This window comes from Lycium ferocissimum, chromosome 10 (assembly GCF_029784015.1).
Source record: "Lycium ferocissimum isolate CSIRO_LF1 chromosome 10, AGI_CSIRO_Lferr_CH_V1, whole genome shotgun sequence".
NCBI lineage: Eukaryota > Viridiplantae > Streptophyta > Magnoliopsida > Solanales > Solanaceae > Lycium > Lycium ferocissimum.
This window is the reverse complement of record NC_081351.1, coordinates 47390899-47409977: the sequence shown is the minus strand read 5'-3', so window position 1 is coordinate 47409977 and position 19079 is coordinate 47390899. Positions and strand designations below refer to the sequence as shown.

The 19079-nt window shown below is 35.6% G+C and overlaps 3 protein-coding genes across 3 annotated transcripts; all 3 read right to left on the bottom strand.

The window, feature by feature from the left end:
* Positions 1-512: 512 nt before the first annotated feature.
* Positions 513-1822, bottom strand: LOC132035542 (protein PELPK1-like). Its single transcript, XM_059425841.1, has one exon. It carries the CDS (start codon positions 1707-1709, stop codon positions 720-722), a length of 990 nt encoding a protein of 329 aa, XP_059281824.1. The 5' UTR covers positions 1710-1822; the 3' UTR covers positions 513-719.
* A 2011-nt stretch (positions 1823-3833) lies between these two features.
* LOC132034117 (probable arabinosyltransferase ARAD1) lies at positions 3834-9246 on the bottom strand. The gene is made up of 3 exons (XM_059424368.1): positions 8531-9246; positions 5916-6198; positions 3834-4559 (listed from the first exon to the last, which is right to left on the bottom strand). Exons 1-3 carry the CDS (start codon positions 9159-9161, stop codon positions 4019-4021), a joined length of 1455 nt encoding a protein of 484 aa, XP_059280351.1. The 5' UTR covers positions 9162-9246; the 3' UTR covers positions 3834-4018.
* Positions 9247-11048: 1802 nt separating this feature from the next.
* On the bottom strand, positions 11049-15141 carry LOC132034116 (uncharacterized). Its single transcript, XM_059424367.1, has 2 exons — positions 15005-15141; positions 11049-11560 (listed from the first exon to the last, which is right to left on the bottom strand). Exon 2 carries the CDS (start codon positions 11517-11519, stop codon positions 11220-11222), a length of 300 nt encoding a protein of 99 aa, XP_059280350.1. The 5' UTR covers positions 11520-11560; positions 15005-15141; the 3' UTR covers positions 11049-11219.
* Between the last annotated feature and the right edge of the window lie 3938 nt (positions 15142-19079).

The following is a 19079-nucleotide window of genomic DNA, read 5'->3' as shown; positions in this document are numbered from 1 at the left end:
CAAGCGCTTGTATTGCTCCCTCACAATCCCATTTTCACGGTTTAGGCTGCTTCCGTTTCTTTTTTTTGCGCGGATTGCCCTTCATTTAATAATGGTCTTTAATTTTTCCTTCAAATTGGTGGTTTTTAAGTATTGCCTTTTCTCTCCGACCTTATGTATGTGGGTTGAAATAGTAAAAAAAAAAATCGCCAGCCAAAATTTCGCTAGGCAGAAATTCTGCTTGAAGGGTAAATTTTAAAGACCACCATTTTGAGGGGTAAAAATTAAAGACCACCTCCAGCGAAGGGCAATCCTGCAAATTGCCCCTTCCGTTTCGTTCGCTGCTACTACGGAAATCGGTTTACTTTGCTTTCTTTTCCTAACATGGAATGCCCACACTACTCTTGGAATTCCCAATCCTTACTATACCTATTTTGAAGTTTCATGATATTTGTTATATATGTTCCACGGTTTTGCTATTAACTTTAAGTGAATAATTTGGCAATTGGTGGAAGAATAGATGAAAATACATAAATTCTCAATAAAAGGAACTTGTATTCAATTGAAACAATTCTCTGAAACATTCAAAAATAGAATCTAAATGCAAACCGAAGAAGGAATAGGAAACAACGTAACATTAAAGAATTACAACTTTTGATAGCATGCCTCCGACTCGCAATATGATAACCCTTGGGTTTATATATTGTGAGCTGGAGAAGGACTTCCTTGAAAAATGTTGATCATGAAAGATGAAAATTTAATAATATGGAGGAGGTGGTGATGGAGAAGGAGGAGGGGGTGTAATAGTAAGGTGGTGGAGGAGAAGGTGATGGTTTCTTGTTGTAGTTATTTTTTGGCAAAGAAGGAACTTTGTATTCCGATTTAGGTACTGAGGGTACCTTGTAGTTGTTAGCTTTTGGAACTGATGGCACCTTCTTGTAGTTATCTTCTGGAACTGATGGCTTCTTGTGGTAGTCGTTTTTCAGCAAAGATGGCACCTTATATTCCGGTTTAGGCATTGAGGGAGCCTTGTATTCCTGTATAGGTATTGAGGGCACCTTGTAATCACTACTTTTTGGAACAGATGGTACCTTCTTGTAGTTATTTTCTGGAACCGATGGCTTTTTGTAGTAATCATTTTTTGGTAAAGATGGTGCCTTGTATTCCTGTTTAGGCACTGAGGGCAACTTGTATTCATGTCTAGGCATTGAGGGAACCTTGTAGTCGCTACTTTTTGGAACAGATGGTACCTTCTTGTAGTTATCTTCTGGAACCGATGGCTTTTTATAGTAATCACTCTTTGGCAAAGATGGCGCCTTGTATTCCGATTGAGGCACTGAGGGCACCTTGTATTCCATTTTAGGCAATGAGGGTACCTTCTTGTAGTTATTTTCTGGAACTGATGGTTTCTTGTAGTAATCATTCTTTGGCAAAGATGCCGCCTTGTAATCCTGTTTAGGCACTGATGACACTTTTTTGTAGTTATCTTCTGGAACTGATGGCTTCTTGTAGTAATCATTCTTTGACAAAGATGGTGCCTTATAGTCCTGTTTAGGCACTGAAGGTACCTTGTAATCATCACTTTTGGCTACTGTGGTTGGTACTTTACTGTATGTTGGAACTGGAGGTTTATCAGAATAAGGTGAATATGCCGTAGTGCATGTTGCAATCAAGAAAAATGCGAAAGCACAAGCAAATTGAAGCCATTGCTTCTTCATTTGGCTCCCCATTGAGAAGATTTGGATTCTAAAGCTGATCGGATTGTTTTTTTGTGTGTATTTGAGAAAGGAGTAACTAGGAGTTTATACAGCGTAAACTAAGAAGGTGATTTGATTAGTTGGATGCTTAAAATAATTCAAACTTATATGAGATTTTCCCATCTTTTGGTTAATGCTGTTCCACTAAGGTCTTGAGATAATGGGAGGCCATGAATAATCCTTACACCTTTGCTTCGCTCACTTATTTGTTTCAAAAAAATTAATCTTAACTTTTATTGACTTCCAAGAATGTTTTATTGTTGATACATTGACAATTGGACTAAATAAATATGTGTCGACCTAACAATTATTGTTCATTAATTTGATGTCATGATAACCAGTTGAGTTGGAAGGTTGGGTTCATTATATGTGTTTGATGCTTTGAGCACGACTCTTAGTTTATACCATGGGACGATAAATACTAATCACCAAGAATGACAATATTTTGGGTTTGATTCAATTTTGATACAAACGAGAAAAAGTGGAAGCTAGTATTTCCAATGTCATATACTTAAAAAAATTGTAAAAGTAGATTATCTAGTATTCAAAATCTAGTGACTTGAATTTATATTCGCGCGTTGCGTAGGATCCATTTAAGGGTGAAGCGCTCCATATGAGAAATTACTCTATTCCCGGGGATCGAGAGCCTTCAAACAAAGAAAAATAGTCCCTCAAGACTCCCACAACTGAAAGCCTTTAATGTCCAAAACAAACCAATGAATCTTTCCATGTAGGGTCACTTGAAAGCTCCAAGTCATCTTAGTTAACAATGATCCAAATATAGTTCTTCTATCAAAATTAAGCTTCCCTATAGCCTTTCAGCCTTTCCTCTAGCTGTATTGATCCATGCATGAAGCCTGTGGGTGGTTGAAACTTTGTTAGTCTCGTCTTAGCTGAGTTACTTTGTCACGTTATCTACATCTTGTAAACACAATTATGTATGCCCTGTCCATTTCTCATAAGATGAACGATGTGACCATTGAGATTGTGTGTGCTGCTTGGATGGTTCGAGACAGGTACAAATATGGAGTTGCTTCGTGTTACAGGGAGATCCTGCAAGTCACACGAGAGCTAGTGCTTGCTATCTAAAAGTTGCTCCATGAATCTCATCGAAAATATTTAATGCTTCTTGTGATTTCTGTAAGCTTAAGCGGGACTTGTGAAGCCCTCCTCTATGCCGGTCAGGCAGTCACAACCCCTAGTTGGGGTCAAGACAACTGTTCTCCGAAAATAAGCTTATAATATGTTAAGAGACCTTCAGAATTCAACACTACAACCAACTCAAGAATCACAACAATCAGCATCTGATTGAAACTGAGGACCCTGAGAATGACTTCTAAGTAGCAAATTATAATGAATACCAACTCTGTCTACATCCTCAATACAATCTTAAGCAGCGCTGCTACAGAAAACTGAGGTGATGCTCTGGCCATAGAATAGCACACGAGTATTTCTTTTTTTTGTGTGGAAAAAATAAAAATAAATATGGAAATGAAAATGAACATCGCAGAGAGAACAAATAGCAACCATCTGGTATTTTAGTTTTTCTTCCCTTTCTTTCTTGCTAGTTGCTAGAATCACTCATTGGGAAGCAAAAACTATTGAAATTGTTAAGCAAACTTAACAATGCAATGATGATCACTCAAAAAAGCATCATCCTAACACGATCGCGTGTGCCATTAACATGTTAACAATCTGATCTCCCAATTAGGAATGTGGTTCTGATTTTATCTGTTATAGGATCCTTCTTTCTTCCCCTTCAACAAATGCTTTTTTTCCGAGGGATGTGGTCAGACCAATTACACAGCAACTTTCCAAGCGAATCAATGGATTACAATAGAGGTTAAAATACAAATGACTTTTTTCTTCTTTTGTTCTAACAAACGGGACATCAGTTCAGTATAATTACTAGAGAGCAAGTGCAACGAATAATAATTGTCAAAAACTCTAAAAGGGGAATGGGAATTCGTGTTTACATACTCGGAGGAAAGATTCAGGCACTAAAATTTCGGATTGAAAGCTGCAATTGACCACCACCTCTTTCTCTGAAAGTATCAAGCGGCAGATTGCTTAGATAAACAAAGCTTGAAGAAAATGTTTTGGAAAACTACTATGATTTTTGATGTATTATGATTTCCCCTTTTTGAGGAAGACTTGTGTGAAAAGGACCTTAAAAGAACTATGTAATCTAGACTAGTTCCTTCTTGTAAGTATGAAGCATGTATGATACATGTTATATTACCTTTTGAAGCAAGACAAATGAAAAAGAATAAATGAACTTATCAAGTACAATGGCAACGAAGCGGAACTGAGACACCGGGAGGTTTCCTCTTCTCACGGATAATAGCTTCTTTAATCATGGGCAGTTTTTGGTGAACCTTTTTCCATATGTAATTAATAGCACCATCTGGAGATATAGGACCAATACCACCTGGTTGACCATTTTCATACTCAAAAATGGGCTGTACCCTAGCCATATTACGGCGAAACGTATCCTTTTGCTCGTCGGAGTAGCTCCTAAGATGGTTCACGAGCCAACTTGGCTGCAGGGCATCACTAACTGCAACAAACACCGAAAATTCTGAATAATCCACCATCCCCTCAAATGGCAGCTCAATGTTGTCGCTAACAATGACAGGAATACAAAGACTTTGAATGGCATCAAAAAGTCGGCATGAGGTTGGTGTGTCCCCTGCAGGGTGCAAGCAGAACTCTGAAGTCCTCATTCCCTTTATAGACTGTTCCTTTCCAGTTGCATTTGGAAAGCCTTCCTCCATCACTATTCTGGGCTCATTTATTAGCAAGTCCCATAGCTTTTTTTCCCTGGATGACCAAAACGATGCCTGTTCTGGTTTAATCCTGCACAAGCCAGAGAAAATACATGGAATAATAAGTATACAACAGAAAGTCCTTTTATGCTTCACCCTACCAATCAATGACTCAATTAGTTAATTATACTTCAAAAAGTTTCAGGACATACAGAAAGTCCATTTACAGTAGGCCAAGAAAACTACAATCATATTGTAATACGAATACATTGTTTTCTGACAATCTGATGGAATATAACAAAATCTGATGACAGAGAATTGTCTATACCCTCTGCACTGTGATCAAAAGGAGTTTCAGTCTTATCTTGTGAAGAAGCTACAGCGCAAGAACAGATTAATTGACTTGACTCGCAAGGGTCATATGCCCAGTATGATTGCAAGCAGGAAACAGACTGTATTTATATAGATGTCTGGAAGAACTCAATAAACTACTCAATGCCTATGTTTAGCTCCATCGAAGTAAAGAAGGGCTTTTTGTGTCTGTAATAGTTGGGCGAAGGAGGCAGTAAATAGCTACACAACAATGACATCCTTAAGTGACCAAAACTTTTGCATGGTTATATAATAAGAAACAGCATCATGGTATAATTCAACCACCTCATCTCCCTCTCTCTCTCTCTCTCTCTCTCTCTCTCTCTCTCACTATACCACCAGGTACCTCGCTACCTCCCACCAGCACAGGTACCAAGTAACTCTATCCACCACAGCTTCAGCAGGTGGGGAATAAATAACCTAGTGTTTGTTGTCTCTGCTGGGAGTAGAACCCTGATCTCCCATTGTTTTCACCTTCTTCATTGACGCTAGTATAATTCAAGCTCCTAGTTTTCTCTCAAGCTTTACAAAATTGTTTCCCTTTGTGAAGTCATTCAGATCGTTGGAATTAAACTAAGAAGTCATAGGTCATTTTTCTTCTCATTCCACCTACTTCAAATCACCTGGTCTTTTCAATATATAAATATAAGTTTCACTTTAGATTGCAGATAATTATCAGGAAACACCAAGATCCATGTGCGACTCCCACCTTCTACCACTATTACATTTCACCAACTTTAAGTCTGACCAAATACTAGAAAATGCCTTAAGAAATGATTTTAGGTAAAATATCTTGGATGAAAATGGCATCCATGAAAGACTTTGTTATCATATCAATCAGATGACAAACGCCTAATATTTAATGACAAAAGCTGTCCCCATTAGTTTGTGTCGTTCTTGCAAGGAGTTGCAGTCATATGTAAGCAAGCAATTAAAAACTGTCAAGTTTAAGACAAAATAATTGACCGAACTTTCACATAAAAATGGATCATATACACGCAAAAATTAGAAGCATGTCTCAGATTATATTTAGCGAGACTTCTGGAAAAAGTTAATAATACTGACCCGATGCCTATGTTTAGCTCCTTTGAAGTAAAGAAGAGTTTCTCGTTTCTGGTTTTCAGATAAGGGCAAACGAGGAAGTAGATGAGTATAAGGCACAATTACATCCTTCAGCAATGAAACTTGAGTGTGGTGTATCATGTCAGATGATGAGCTGTCATTGGACGCTTTAGAGTCAAGCTTGTACCACCCACCAAAATCAACCACCAGGAGAACTGCTGGAGCAACCTCAGCCTTCACATGCCACATTGCAACAGGGTCTGCCAAAGAATGCTTCAAGTTTTAAAATAACCTGACATTGCAGAGACTAAATATAAGATGCTAAGATGTTGTTCCATTTTCGATTTATTTTCAGGCAGAACATAATTCGGAAAGAACAATTGCACAGTCAATAGGAAAGCAAGGAAAAGAAACTTGGGATTATTTGCTACTTTCAGTTCTAAGTCGGACAAGAGTTTTAAAATCAGTTATATAACTGCAGATGATAAAGAGTTTTTATCATATCAACAAACAGTTTTTGCCAATAACAAAGCAACTGAAAGAAACAGCTGGGTCATATTCAAGGTGGACCGAAGGTATGTAATGAAAAATGGTATAGCTCATCCAAACAAAATACATCAAAATAGTAGAGCACTTCACCACATATGTGCCATGAAGAATGAACTGACATTCACCTGAAGAATCTCTGTAGGTACATTGCCCATTTATGCAAAAAGGAAGCAGGGAAAACACTTTTCCACCTAGGTCAATCAATCACTTTTCACACCCCTACCAAATCCCCGTGCCCCAAAGAAGTTCTCCATGCACAGCTCTGCTAGTTATGTTTGCTTTAAAAGATTCAAGCATTTTCCTATAAGTACATATTTGACAAATTGAAGAGTTGTTACTGAGTCTAATCAAACTCTTCTAGGCTCGTAGTTCAACTTGGCGTATATTACATAAGTCAGAACCTCCCTGATAAAATTAAAATAACCAAAACCTAAAATCAGACAACAACTTGCTTCTCCGAAAGCTTCAGATGATGTAAACTGGTAAAACATGCAAGCTTATAAAGAAGTGCCACTATCAGGATGATTTTTATATAGCATTTTAAGTTGTTTTGCAAGATCTCAGTAAAACATGCAAGACTGTTTATAAAGAAGTTCCACTATCAGGATGATATGAGAATCCATGCATTAAATCATGGCTGCAGCCTAACAAATCAATCAATACGGTAAAGCCTGAAAGTCCAAGTACAATACAAATCAGATTGATGAATTTTGCATTTGAATTGAAGCTGAACTGCAGCCTAAAAGACTAAGCACGATATCCACCTATTTTTACTATCATCTTCATTAAATTCAGACTTCCTATTCCACCAGCTATGTCCTTAATTTCTTCAATTAAGTTATCAGAAGAACACAAGTTTTTTATTTTTTTATTTTTTTTGAAACAGGTAACATTTTGTGTTATAGACCAGTACTTGGGAAGTACTGAAAACCCCTTTACAAGAGAAAAAGGAAAAAAAGAAGAAATTTAAACAAGAGTCACTGAAGCCTAGCAGCAATCCTAAAATGAATCAAGAACATCTAGGATTGTCTCTGTATCTTCAGGGTATGCATTTGTACACCAAAAACAAAGTAGCATAACACAGTTGAGCTTGATCATCTGAATTGTACTACTTCTATTCTCAAAACATCTGGCATTCCTTTCTTTCCAGATTGTCCACCATATACATGCGAACAACACAAGCTTCTTCTAGGGTAGAAACACTAATGCAACTGTCCAACATTGTTGACTGAGTGATGTCCGTTCATCCAACAATGCTGAAGCAGCTGAGCAGTCTATTTCCTCAGTTTTTTTTTTTACCGTTACACAAGGCGTTTGACAAAAGGAAAAGGAGGAAGCGATGCTACATACAAAGTTGGAATCCTCCCCCTACTTGGTGGAAGGTAAGGATGCTCACTAAGTGAGCTAGCCATCAACGCAAACACCTATGGGGGTGAGCCCTTTAGCTGCCATTTTGAAGAGCATTTACAAAAGAATATCCCGAAAAACTACTCAAGAGTCTCAATCATCGTTAAGACACAAGCATAAACAAAGAACTATACAAGCTTCATCCAGAAACAGCCAATGTCCAATCTTTCGAGTAACGATGCACAATGAACAATAACTAAATAGATTAACATACTCCGGAGCATAGTTATTATGAGTCACAATCGCATATCAAATTGCTAGTTCAGATCCGCAATACTAGAAATATTACATCAGCGAACTCTAACGCTATCAAAATCGCACTCATTCTTGTTTTACTTTTTAGCATCATTTTGTCCCCTCCAATCCAACTCAACATACCAAACCTAGAATTTCACTATTGAGAGACTCTCAAATCATCTCCACATTAAGAAAAGAATCATAACTTCAGATTTCCTCAAGAACATTGATGTATCATCTACAGATGCATACTTAGCGATTCGATAGTAGTTTAGGTAGCAAATTACTAACTTGTACCAGGTAAGACACCTACATACAGGGTAAAATTGCTAAAATGTCATGAACAAAAATTGACTGACAAATAAGGATATATAAAAAGCTGTGAGTTTTACCACTTACCAGTAATAACAAACACATGATCACGTCCACCAGATCGTTTCCAAGCCTCAGTTTTTTTCAAAAAATCCACAACCATTCTTTGTCTCTCATAATCCTCATTCCCCTCTTTCTTCCTAAACACACCTTTATTCACAATCAACTGCATCTCAGCACTCAATGTTGCAAAAAAAGGAACAAAAATCACATCAGCTTCTTCAACACTAAACACCCTTTTAGCAAAAGATCCAATTTTTAAACTTTCAGGTGTCATTAAATCACCCAAGATCCAATACTCAGCACTATACTGTTTAATTATTGGGTTTTCTGGATAAGGAAGGAACTTTCTTGCACTTTTAAGAACATGGGTTTTTCTTATTTCATTATCCACTTCACTCCCAATTCTTGAATCTTGATTTAAAGACCAGTATTTTTCTAATAGGCCATAGTTGAGAGATCTTGGAAGATCTGGTATGTAAACTTTGATGGAATTGGATGATGTTTGAAGGTTCTTGATTTGTGGATTTGGGGTTGATGAGGAATGGAAGAAGAAAAGAGAGAGTGGTAGAATGGTGAGTATAGAAAGGGATATGAAGAGAGATGGGATACTACAAGGTGAACTTGAACGTGTTGTGATGTTCTTGAATGGCATCATCTTCTTTGAGGTTGTTTCATCTGTTGGATCTTTTTGTTGTTTGTGAACAAATGCTTCTTACAAAATCCCTTTCAGTTCTATTCGTCTGTTTCTTTTTTTTTTTTTTTGGGGATGAAGTAATACTAGAGGAAATTTGCTTTGCTCTTTGCTTTATGTTTCTAACAAAACTTTCAGGGGGAGAAGATAGTGTAGTCAGAGGGAGGGATAATATTTTATCAGTCTATTTTGTTGTAGAGAAAAATACGGGAGAAATGATTTTTTTTAGCCCTTTGCAAAATTAAATTTAGCTTTTTTTTTTTTTTTTTTTTTTTAAAAACCCGCAACCAATTACTCTTTGATACGGTACAATATAGAATTTCGTTGTGTAATAATATACAAATCACATGAAATGTAAACGCAGCAGACTTGATAACGAGAATAATGAATAATAATAAATTTAGTTTTACGACCCTTAATTATTTTTTACATATAAGAGATTTGAAAAGACTCTTTTTTTCTATTCAAATCATAAGAGGGTAGGACATCTTATTTTTCAAAATAAATTATCAAAGTGGTCCTTGATGCATGGCTTTTGGTTCAATTTAATCCTTAATATATAAACATGATGAAAATGATTCTTATCGTATTACGGAAAAATGGTTTTTTAGTCCTTTACAAATTTTTTTTAGATTTATGAGCTTTTTACAAGAGATCTTCATTTTTTACATGAGATGTCTGAAAGGGTCATTTTCTTCTATTCAAATTGTAAGAGGACAAGAAATCTCATTTTCTCGTAAAAGACAATCATTACTTTTGCTGTCAGGATAAATGGAGGCCCTCGACATCTTTCTTCATACACAACCTACTTAAACCAATCGAAGACATTCTAGGCTTCATTGCCATACTCCATTGAATATGTTCACCATAAAATTGTAATTTTATTCAAGTCTTACCCTTGCATCAATAGTTTCTCATGGATCTTTCAACTTGGGTTAGAAATTTTTATGTGGGTTCTCAATTCAAATTGAATAATCCAAGGAGGTACCTTTATTTTGTAATTTGATAGCTCATGTATGATGCACATCCCGAGAACCTTAGTGTATTTTGATAGCCAAAATAGCGATTATCTTTGCTTATATGACTTAGGACTAACCTGATCACTTTTTAAAATACATTGAGGGCTATTTCCATCATGTTTATATATTATGGACCAAATGAAATCAAGTCCATACTTCAAGGATTATTTTGATCATTCTCTTTTGTACTTAATTTATATAGAAATAATAAGGCATAATACATCAATACCCCAAATTTTAGCTCCACCTACTACATTTGCTTTGTTTTTTTGCCCTTCCAATTTGAAGGTCAAACAACTGCAGTTTACGAGGTTCATGAATTTACATTGCACCAGTGGAAAAAGTTGAAACATAATTAGAGCATAATGGAGTTATATTTTCTTACTTTAGAAGTTACACATGATTTAAGGAATGCTACCTAAGATCTTGGAAAAAAATTACCTTCAATCCTGGTTTAAAGGCTGCTACATAAGAACTTGAAAATATTTACCCCTGCGAATGATTTCACAACACCTCTTACCAAACTAAACAAAAAAAGGTGAGTGTTCTGTTTCATACTTTTCATTACACTTCATTGAATTATTTGCATTATTCTAGTAGTAATAATATTCTTATTCATAAATTTAGAAAAAAAATAAATTTATTTAACTAATCAGACTTTAAACTTTGCTGTGATTATTTCTCTATTAAATTAACTTTTCAAAATACTCTATTATTTTCTTTCAGTTCTACTAATTAATACATCTATCTTAAACTCCATATCTGGCTAAACACTGGCATATAAAAATAAAACGGACAAAGTACCTTTTAGAGCATATAGGTAAGGAAAAAGGGAAGGGAATATCAACAGATGATTATATCAAAATTACTTCGTAGTGTAATATTTGCTGTAACACGATTCGCACCCAAAACTAGATTCAAGGTACTGAATTCAAAATTCTATCTGATTTAACACTACTAAAAGCAAGCATAATGTCTTCTGACCTACATTCCAATTACTGGACTAACGCTCCAATGCAACCTCATCAAAGTTCCAGTCTCTGACTAGATCCCTCCTCACAGCACGGCTTCTAACGAGCCGTGGTGGGCCTGTTATGCCATTACTTGTATCAGTAGGCTGAGGGGTCACTTTAGAGGTTGTGATGCCGCCATTTGCAGCAGGGTGGCCAAGCGATATCTTCTTGATCAAGCAATTGGCAATCGCAGAACATCTTCCATCATTGTCAGAACTTGAAACTGAGTAACTTCTGAAGGACTGTGATGGGCTTTCTACACTATGGCATACCAGACATGCCAGACTCATATTGCACGTCGACCAAACCTCAAAATGTGAAAACGGTTTCGCTGCCTGATACATTCCAAACACATTCAAAGAAATTAAGGTCCATTAGATACCAGTGCAAAAGGAAAAAATTGGAGAGAGAGTGCGAGTGTGTGTGATGTGCCCTGGCTGCAAATAATTGAAGTGTAAAAGTTGTTGCACCATCGCTGTATTATGACTACGAAGTTGCAGGGCTAGTGAAGTGACTGTACAATGTTTAAAATTTATTGTTCAATCTTTTGACTAGTAGAGCACTATCCTCGTAAACATGTGATGACCATTTGTTTAAAAAATTCTCAAAAATCAATAGAATACGTGGAAACTGCCTCCCCTATTCCTTCTACAGCTTCTTCTCACAAGGTAACAGAATAAATGCATTAGGAAATATGAGAACGACATGTAGCTATCTCAGTAACCACCTGAAGCAACCAAATTAAACTTCCAATTTTCTGCATCAGCCCATATAGAGTAAGAAGTTGCATCAACATAAACTGGCCCAAAAGAAATCAGATCTATTCTCTTAGCCCCTTACCAACCTGAATTAATTCATACATAGTTACCACAAAGAGTAATTTTTTTGCTTTATACCCATTCTTTAACAGCATTCATTCAGTGATTAGTTGCCAATTCCAAAACCAACCAATCATTTGACCAGCAATTTCAGCCTGTCCTTAACACGGAGTATGAAAATTTTCTGTTTACCGTCATATTTATGTGAACTAATATCAAGAGACAAAATTGTGAAGCCAAATAATTGTAGTCCTCAAGTCAAGAGATACCTATGATAACACAGGCACACTCATAACGATATTGATAAAGAAACTGGAACACAAAAAGGCCAACTAATGCATCCTAATAAAGAAAAGGAATAAGACTATAAGCATGTCTGAGACATTCGTGTAACAGTGATACATTAAAACAAAGTGCCTTGTGTATTTCATAATTGTCCATAAAAATGTGCACCTTAGCCGTCATGAGTATGAAAACATAGTATTTCTTATTATTGCTCATTGTCCTTGACAAGTCATGTAATCGTCTTCCAAATTTGGTATCTAACCGTCGAAAATCATTCTATTCCTTTTTTTTATACCATGGTTTCGGGGACAGCTTGCGTACACCTCAACTAATCCCACGGGTTTCCTGCTAACCTCCCACCAACAGTACATGTACTGGGTAACTCTGTCCACCAAGGCTTGGATAAATGGGAAGAAATTAGATTCTCAACCCACTTCATTGATCACTAGGCCACACCCTTAGGTGCTAGTACTAAATCAAATAATTCTATTTTTTTTTCATTACCAAAAAAAAAAAAAAAGGTGCTACACCAGGGCTATCAAGAATAAGGGACCATGAAAAGTTACATGAGATGCCCTTTCCTATTTTTTTGATGAATAAGCTCAAAATCTATCCTGCTTCAAAAACCGCCAAAAGAAAAGCTAGAAATTAACAGATAAGTCAAAAAGATGTTACCAACTATACAAAAACCCTCAAATACAGATTATTTCCTTCATTTCCCTTCAAAGTAAAACAATTCTTCATGGACCACAGATACAGATGACACTTGCTTTACTATGATATAAAAATATGCTTTGAGTCTATGATTTAATCACAATGTAAAAGCTTGAGAAGTTACTCTAACTCCTACTTTTAGAATTATGACATAATGCTTAATTTCTTTCTTGTTCGGCTTAAGAGTTTCTAGTAACAGTGTCCAGGATCATCAAGACAAGAATTGGCTTTGGATACTTGCAAATCCAATGTCCTAATGCGTTAGCCCTTTCGATATTGAAGCTCAAGTTCCATTAAATTGCAACCGATTTTAAAGCTCCAAGCAATTTTGAATACAACAAATAGCTTGATAGGATAAAATATGCAGCATTCTGATCAAAAGAAAGACGATTGATACCAACCAGATGAAGATGAAACATGAAGCTCAATCCAATGTCCTAATGCATTAGCCCTTTCGATATTGAAGCTCAAGTTCCATTAAATTGCAACCGATTTTAAAGCTCCAACCAATTTTGAATACAACAAACAGCTTGATAGGATAAAATATGCAGCATTCTGATCAAAAGAAAGACGATTGATACCAAACAGATGAAGGTGAAACATGAAGCTCTATCTAAATCAAACAAATCAGGTTCACTTGATTACTGCAGATAATTACAAGCTGGAAATCGTGTCGTTCATATAATTGTGTAAATAGCACGTCATAGAAGCAGATAATCAATAACAACGATCCTACTCCTAGACCGTTTACTATTGGAAACTTCAAGGTACATACAGCTCATTATCAGGTAAGATTCTATTAGAATTAAACTTGTGTTGCCATTAGTTTGATATGAACCACTCATAGCCCTTCTGCTGTCCAAGCTATATGGGGAGTATATAACCCTTTAAAGTAGATTATCCATTATAAGTCCACTCGATCATGCAAGCAATAGGCTCTTAGATAAAGCTGACCAAGACTATACAGTGGCATCCAAATAACAAATCATATGCATACTATACATAACAACGAACTCCACAGAACACGTGATGCTGCATTATATTCTCCTTTGGTATCTGACTACAGCATCTGACACGACAAAAGGGTAACTGGAAAAAAACATAATTCTAAACTTATTTACACCCCTTTATTGGAAATTAAATATTAAAACCTTTTAAAAGTTACATCAGCACCTTGTCAATGAAGCAAAAGTGCAGAATTCACTTTAGTGAAAAACAATTCTCATCTGCGATAACAATTTCATAAACCTCCTACAACATGAAAATTCTTTCCAGTTACAACATACTGCATTTTCAAGCCATGACTCAACAACCCCACGTTATCACAAGGCAAAAGCAGCTAAGCCTCGAAATTAAGGAAAAGCTTCATCTGAACCAGAACGCAAGAATTCCACTAGTACCTACTTCTTAAGCAATGCCTTCCCAGCATTGATAAAATCAAGAACCCGAGCGCCATCCACCCCGTCCACGAAACTCAAATTCGAAACAAGAAAATAGGAAGTGAGATATATCAAATCAAAATCCTCTAGGCACTACTATCGGAGAAACAGAAAACAATCACCTTGAATCCCATATTATGAACTCAAGATTTACTATGACCAAGAAAATAGACATAAAATACACCATAAAGGGTATTTTACCAATGCAAATACACAGGAAAACCAATGAACCCAAGAAACAAAATATGTTGGTAAAGAAATAAACTTACAACAAAGCAATAACAGTACATCTACATAAAGGGTATCCCAAAACGCACACAAACAAACAAACAAAACAACCCTTATAAGAAAAAATCAAGAAAACCCAATAAACAGATAATCAAGAAACAAAATGAAGATTACAACACAAATTAAATCCAAGACAAGATTGACAAAATAAACACCAAAATTGAACTAATAACCCATTCCTGCAATGAATAATTGAACTGAAAAGAAACCATTGAGATCTGAGAAACAAACCTTAATTTTTGTGAATAGCGATTAGTTAGGATGAATTGGTTAATAATGGGCAGTTGAAATCTTGAAGTGGAGTTTAAGTAGTGAGGGAAGGATCTGTTTGTTTGGGTCGTTAAAGTCAGGGAAAAGACTGACTTCACTCAATCTGTAAAATCCCACAGAAATAATAAATGCTTTGGATTTATACTCTCACCAATCTTAATTATGTTGGGAGTCCTTTGTTGTATGTACAATTCTACTAAACTACACACCTCCTCGAATCGTTTTGGTAAAAATAACAGCTTTTTACTTTTGAGATTTTTATATTTGATGGAATAACTCTTCTTTTTAACCAAATTTCCTTAAATTATGTCCGGTCCTAAACGCCTAATTATACTTATAACAACCACTTCATATTAATCTGATGTGTAAACAGATCTAAAATATCATTTCCTTTTATGTTTAGTCATTCTGAAGGCTATTTTTTTATCTCCTTCCATATATCGTCTATGTTCCTCTGTTAAAATACAATTCAAATTTTCCTTTCTTTACCATTTTTCTTTTGAAGGGTAATGATTATAAAAAAATAAAAAAAGCCTAGAGGGCTATTAGGACGAGTTATCGTTTGAAAGAGTAATGATTATAGAAAAGTCAAGTATATAAGGATAACTAGGATCAAGTATAATTTAAAGAGATCTGAATAAAAAGCGTCAAGTTCAGGAGTGCAAATTTATTGAGCACAAATTTATTTAACGATATTAAGTTTTTATTTTTGTTTATTGATTGTCACGGGAGGAGATGATCAAGGAAAAGCTTATCCAAATTCATTCAGAATTACTTTAATTATGTTTAGGAGGTAATAATACACTGAACTAATTTTACAAAAAATATTATTTCATTAAATTATTTTATTATTATTACTATAATATGTTCAAACTAACACTACTATTAATATTATTTTATACTTTGTTCGATGGACCTCAGTCACATGGAATGAGTCAAAAAGTACATTTTCTTTCAATTTCAACTTAGAATTAATTAATTGATATTGCGTTGAAACTACTTATTAGAAAGGTCTTCAATACTAGAATTTCTAACAATACGAGTGTCATCAAAGCTTATAATCTATTATTGATTACACATAACCAGCCTTTTTGATGCCCCCCTGCCTTTTGTTTCATATGTGTACAAAATGGAGTAGTACTTATCTTAAATATTTAGGGGCCATTTGGTTGGAAATAAGTTATCCCAGGATAACTTATTCCGGAATTAGTTATTACACTCTTTCATAGGGATAAAATAATACTATAATTCCGGAATTAGTTATATCGCGATTTTATCCAACCAAACGTGGGATAAACTCATCTCAAATATAATCTCGAAATTATTTATCCTTATTCCTTGTACCAAATGAGCCCTAGTACCTAATAGTAATTGTAACAGTAGTAATTATTGTTTCCTTTAATGACCTTCTTGGGTTTCAACTTGGGATGCCAATAATAGGACGGGCGGGGCGGGTTGAGTCTTCTCTTATTAAGGTTTTGCCTACCCCGTTTAGCCCCTATTTATATGTTCTTTAATTTTGTTACCAAAATTAATTTTTTGGTAAATTAGGATATTAACTTTGACACTGATAAAGTTTTGTAATTGTGCTCACTGAATTAGTTTTAACATATTTGACGGAATGCATGTCTTTCATTGCATGCCATAATTAATATAAACTGTCTTTGCACATAACCAAAATGACCTAATATTTGCCCCATTCTTGGAAGGTATACCAATATTTTGATCTAAACAATTTTTTTTTATTTGCCTCATAAATGGCTGCATATATTATACTATAAATAAATAGATAATCCATCTTTTTTGTATATATATTATGTTCCTATACATAGCAGTATTGTAATTTATAGGTTTCTTATTTCTTTTTCTTCAATTTATAGTTGTGGCATATAAAAAGTTAATAGAATAACTATTAGACCTAGCTTAGATCCGCCCTGCCACCTGTCCTGGCCCATTTAATATTTTTAAAATAAAAGTTTGGACCCACCCTGCTCTGTTTAAGCATTATCCCGCCCTGCCTAGTTTAACCTTTGACCTGCCCCGCCCCGCCCCGCCCGTTTAACCTTTGACTTGCCTTGACCCACCCGGACCATTGACCTGCCCTGCCCTACCCCGTTTAACCTTTGACCTGTTTTGCCCGCCCCCATTTGCCATCATATATGAGCACATAATTGTCACGATCGAGCTACGGGCCATGACGGGCACGGGCTAACCACCGAACGCCGCTCATTCTACTACTTCTCACTCATAACATATGCTCATAATCATGGAAAGCTATTATCATTTGGAATATATTTACTTTCATAATCATAAACCCTTCGGCCATCGAAATAATATATATATATATATATATATATATATATATATATATATATATATATATATATATATATATCGCTCTCACTCATAACATATGCTCATAATCATGGAAAGCTATTATCATTTTGGAATATATTTACTTTCATAATCATAAGCCCTTCGGCCATCGAAATAATATATATATATATATATATATATATACGTGCATATACATAAAAACCGTGAGACCATATTACCCATACCGCGTATCTACGAGCCTACTAGAGTACTAGACATATGGACGGACAGACCCCGTCGTGCCCATATATATATATATATATATATATATATATATATATATATATATATATATATATACATATATGTACCAAAAGAATAATCAATGGTACCTCCGAAAAAGTGGAGTGCTCTCAAGCAGCTAATGGCTCCTATGAGTCTGGATCACCTCCCTGTCTACATGTGGGCATGAACACAGCGTCCAAAGAAAAAGGACGTCAGTACGAATATTGTACTAAGTATGTAAGGCATAAGCAATAATGAAATATCAATGAAATGAGGAGGCATCAAATGAGGAGCAATCTGAGACTGACTGAATCATAAAAGAAATAATACAAGCTGGCTTACTTTCATACTCATCATCATATCATATATGCGTAAATGAGTTTTGACCATTATAGGTACGGTGTGATAATCAATAACATTAGCATTTGCGTCCGAGCCTCCCCGCGTCCGGGTATCATCTCATGCCGCCCACTAGTGGTGTCCGCCCATGCCTATTTGGCCATGGTGGGCCCGGGGGGGGACCATATAGGCGCGGTGTAATATCATCGTATGCTCATCATAATATACTTATCATAACTCATCATAATTGCATGAGACTCATAGGTAATCATTTTTGGGTTGGGGTGACATAAGGTCGGGTTGGCCGATTTCATTATGAAGCATTCATAAACATTGGAAGGAACAAGCATAAGAGTGTGTATATAATGATCAACATCAATGGTTATGGATAGCTTCATTAGCTTTATAGGAACATCATATCATAAACTATAGCATCTCTAGACTTAAGCTTGTCATTATCATTATCATATTCGTAGCATATCTCTTATCTCATACGGCTATTCATGAACAAGGGCTCATAGCTTTCTTGAAGATAGGACATTCATAAGAAAGGGAGAAATTCATGCCATAGGACTCATGCCTTAGAAAGAAAGGGCTAGCCTCACATACCTTTGTCGTTTAACTACTTTATCGCTTGCTCGTTCTCCTTTAATGCACTCGTCTATACCTTCAAAGGAATTCGTATCGACATTAGCTAAACAATCATGAGAGCGTACTTACTAACGCTAGAGAAAATTGGGCAGCATTTCCTTTGTTTATACTACTTTCCGCCATATTCCATATCAACTCCCAACATTTCTAATAACAACCACAATATCACTAACAACAATCGTCATTCATTTACTTTATTCACATTTTACAATTTCACTCCAAATTCTCCATGTTCATGACCAAAGTTCACTATCGTGTTCTTTCACATATAATACTCATTCCATGTTCTAAATATCATTTATAACGTATTTATAATCTCAACATATCCATTTTCATGATTCAATCCAACTACTACCCAATAAGGATACTATTCACACATTTATGACCCATTTTCTATACTCTTCTACAATCCAAGTATTTCAACCTATCAATACTTCAAACAACA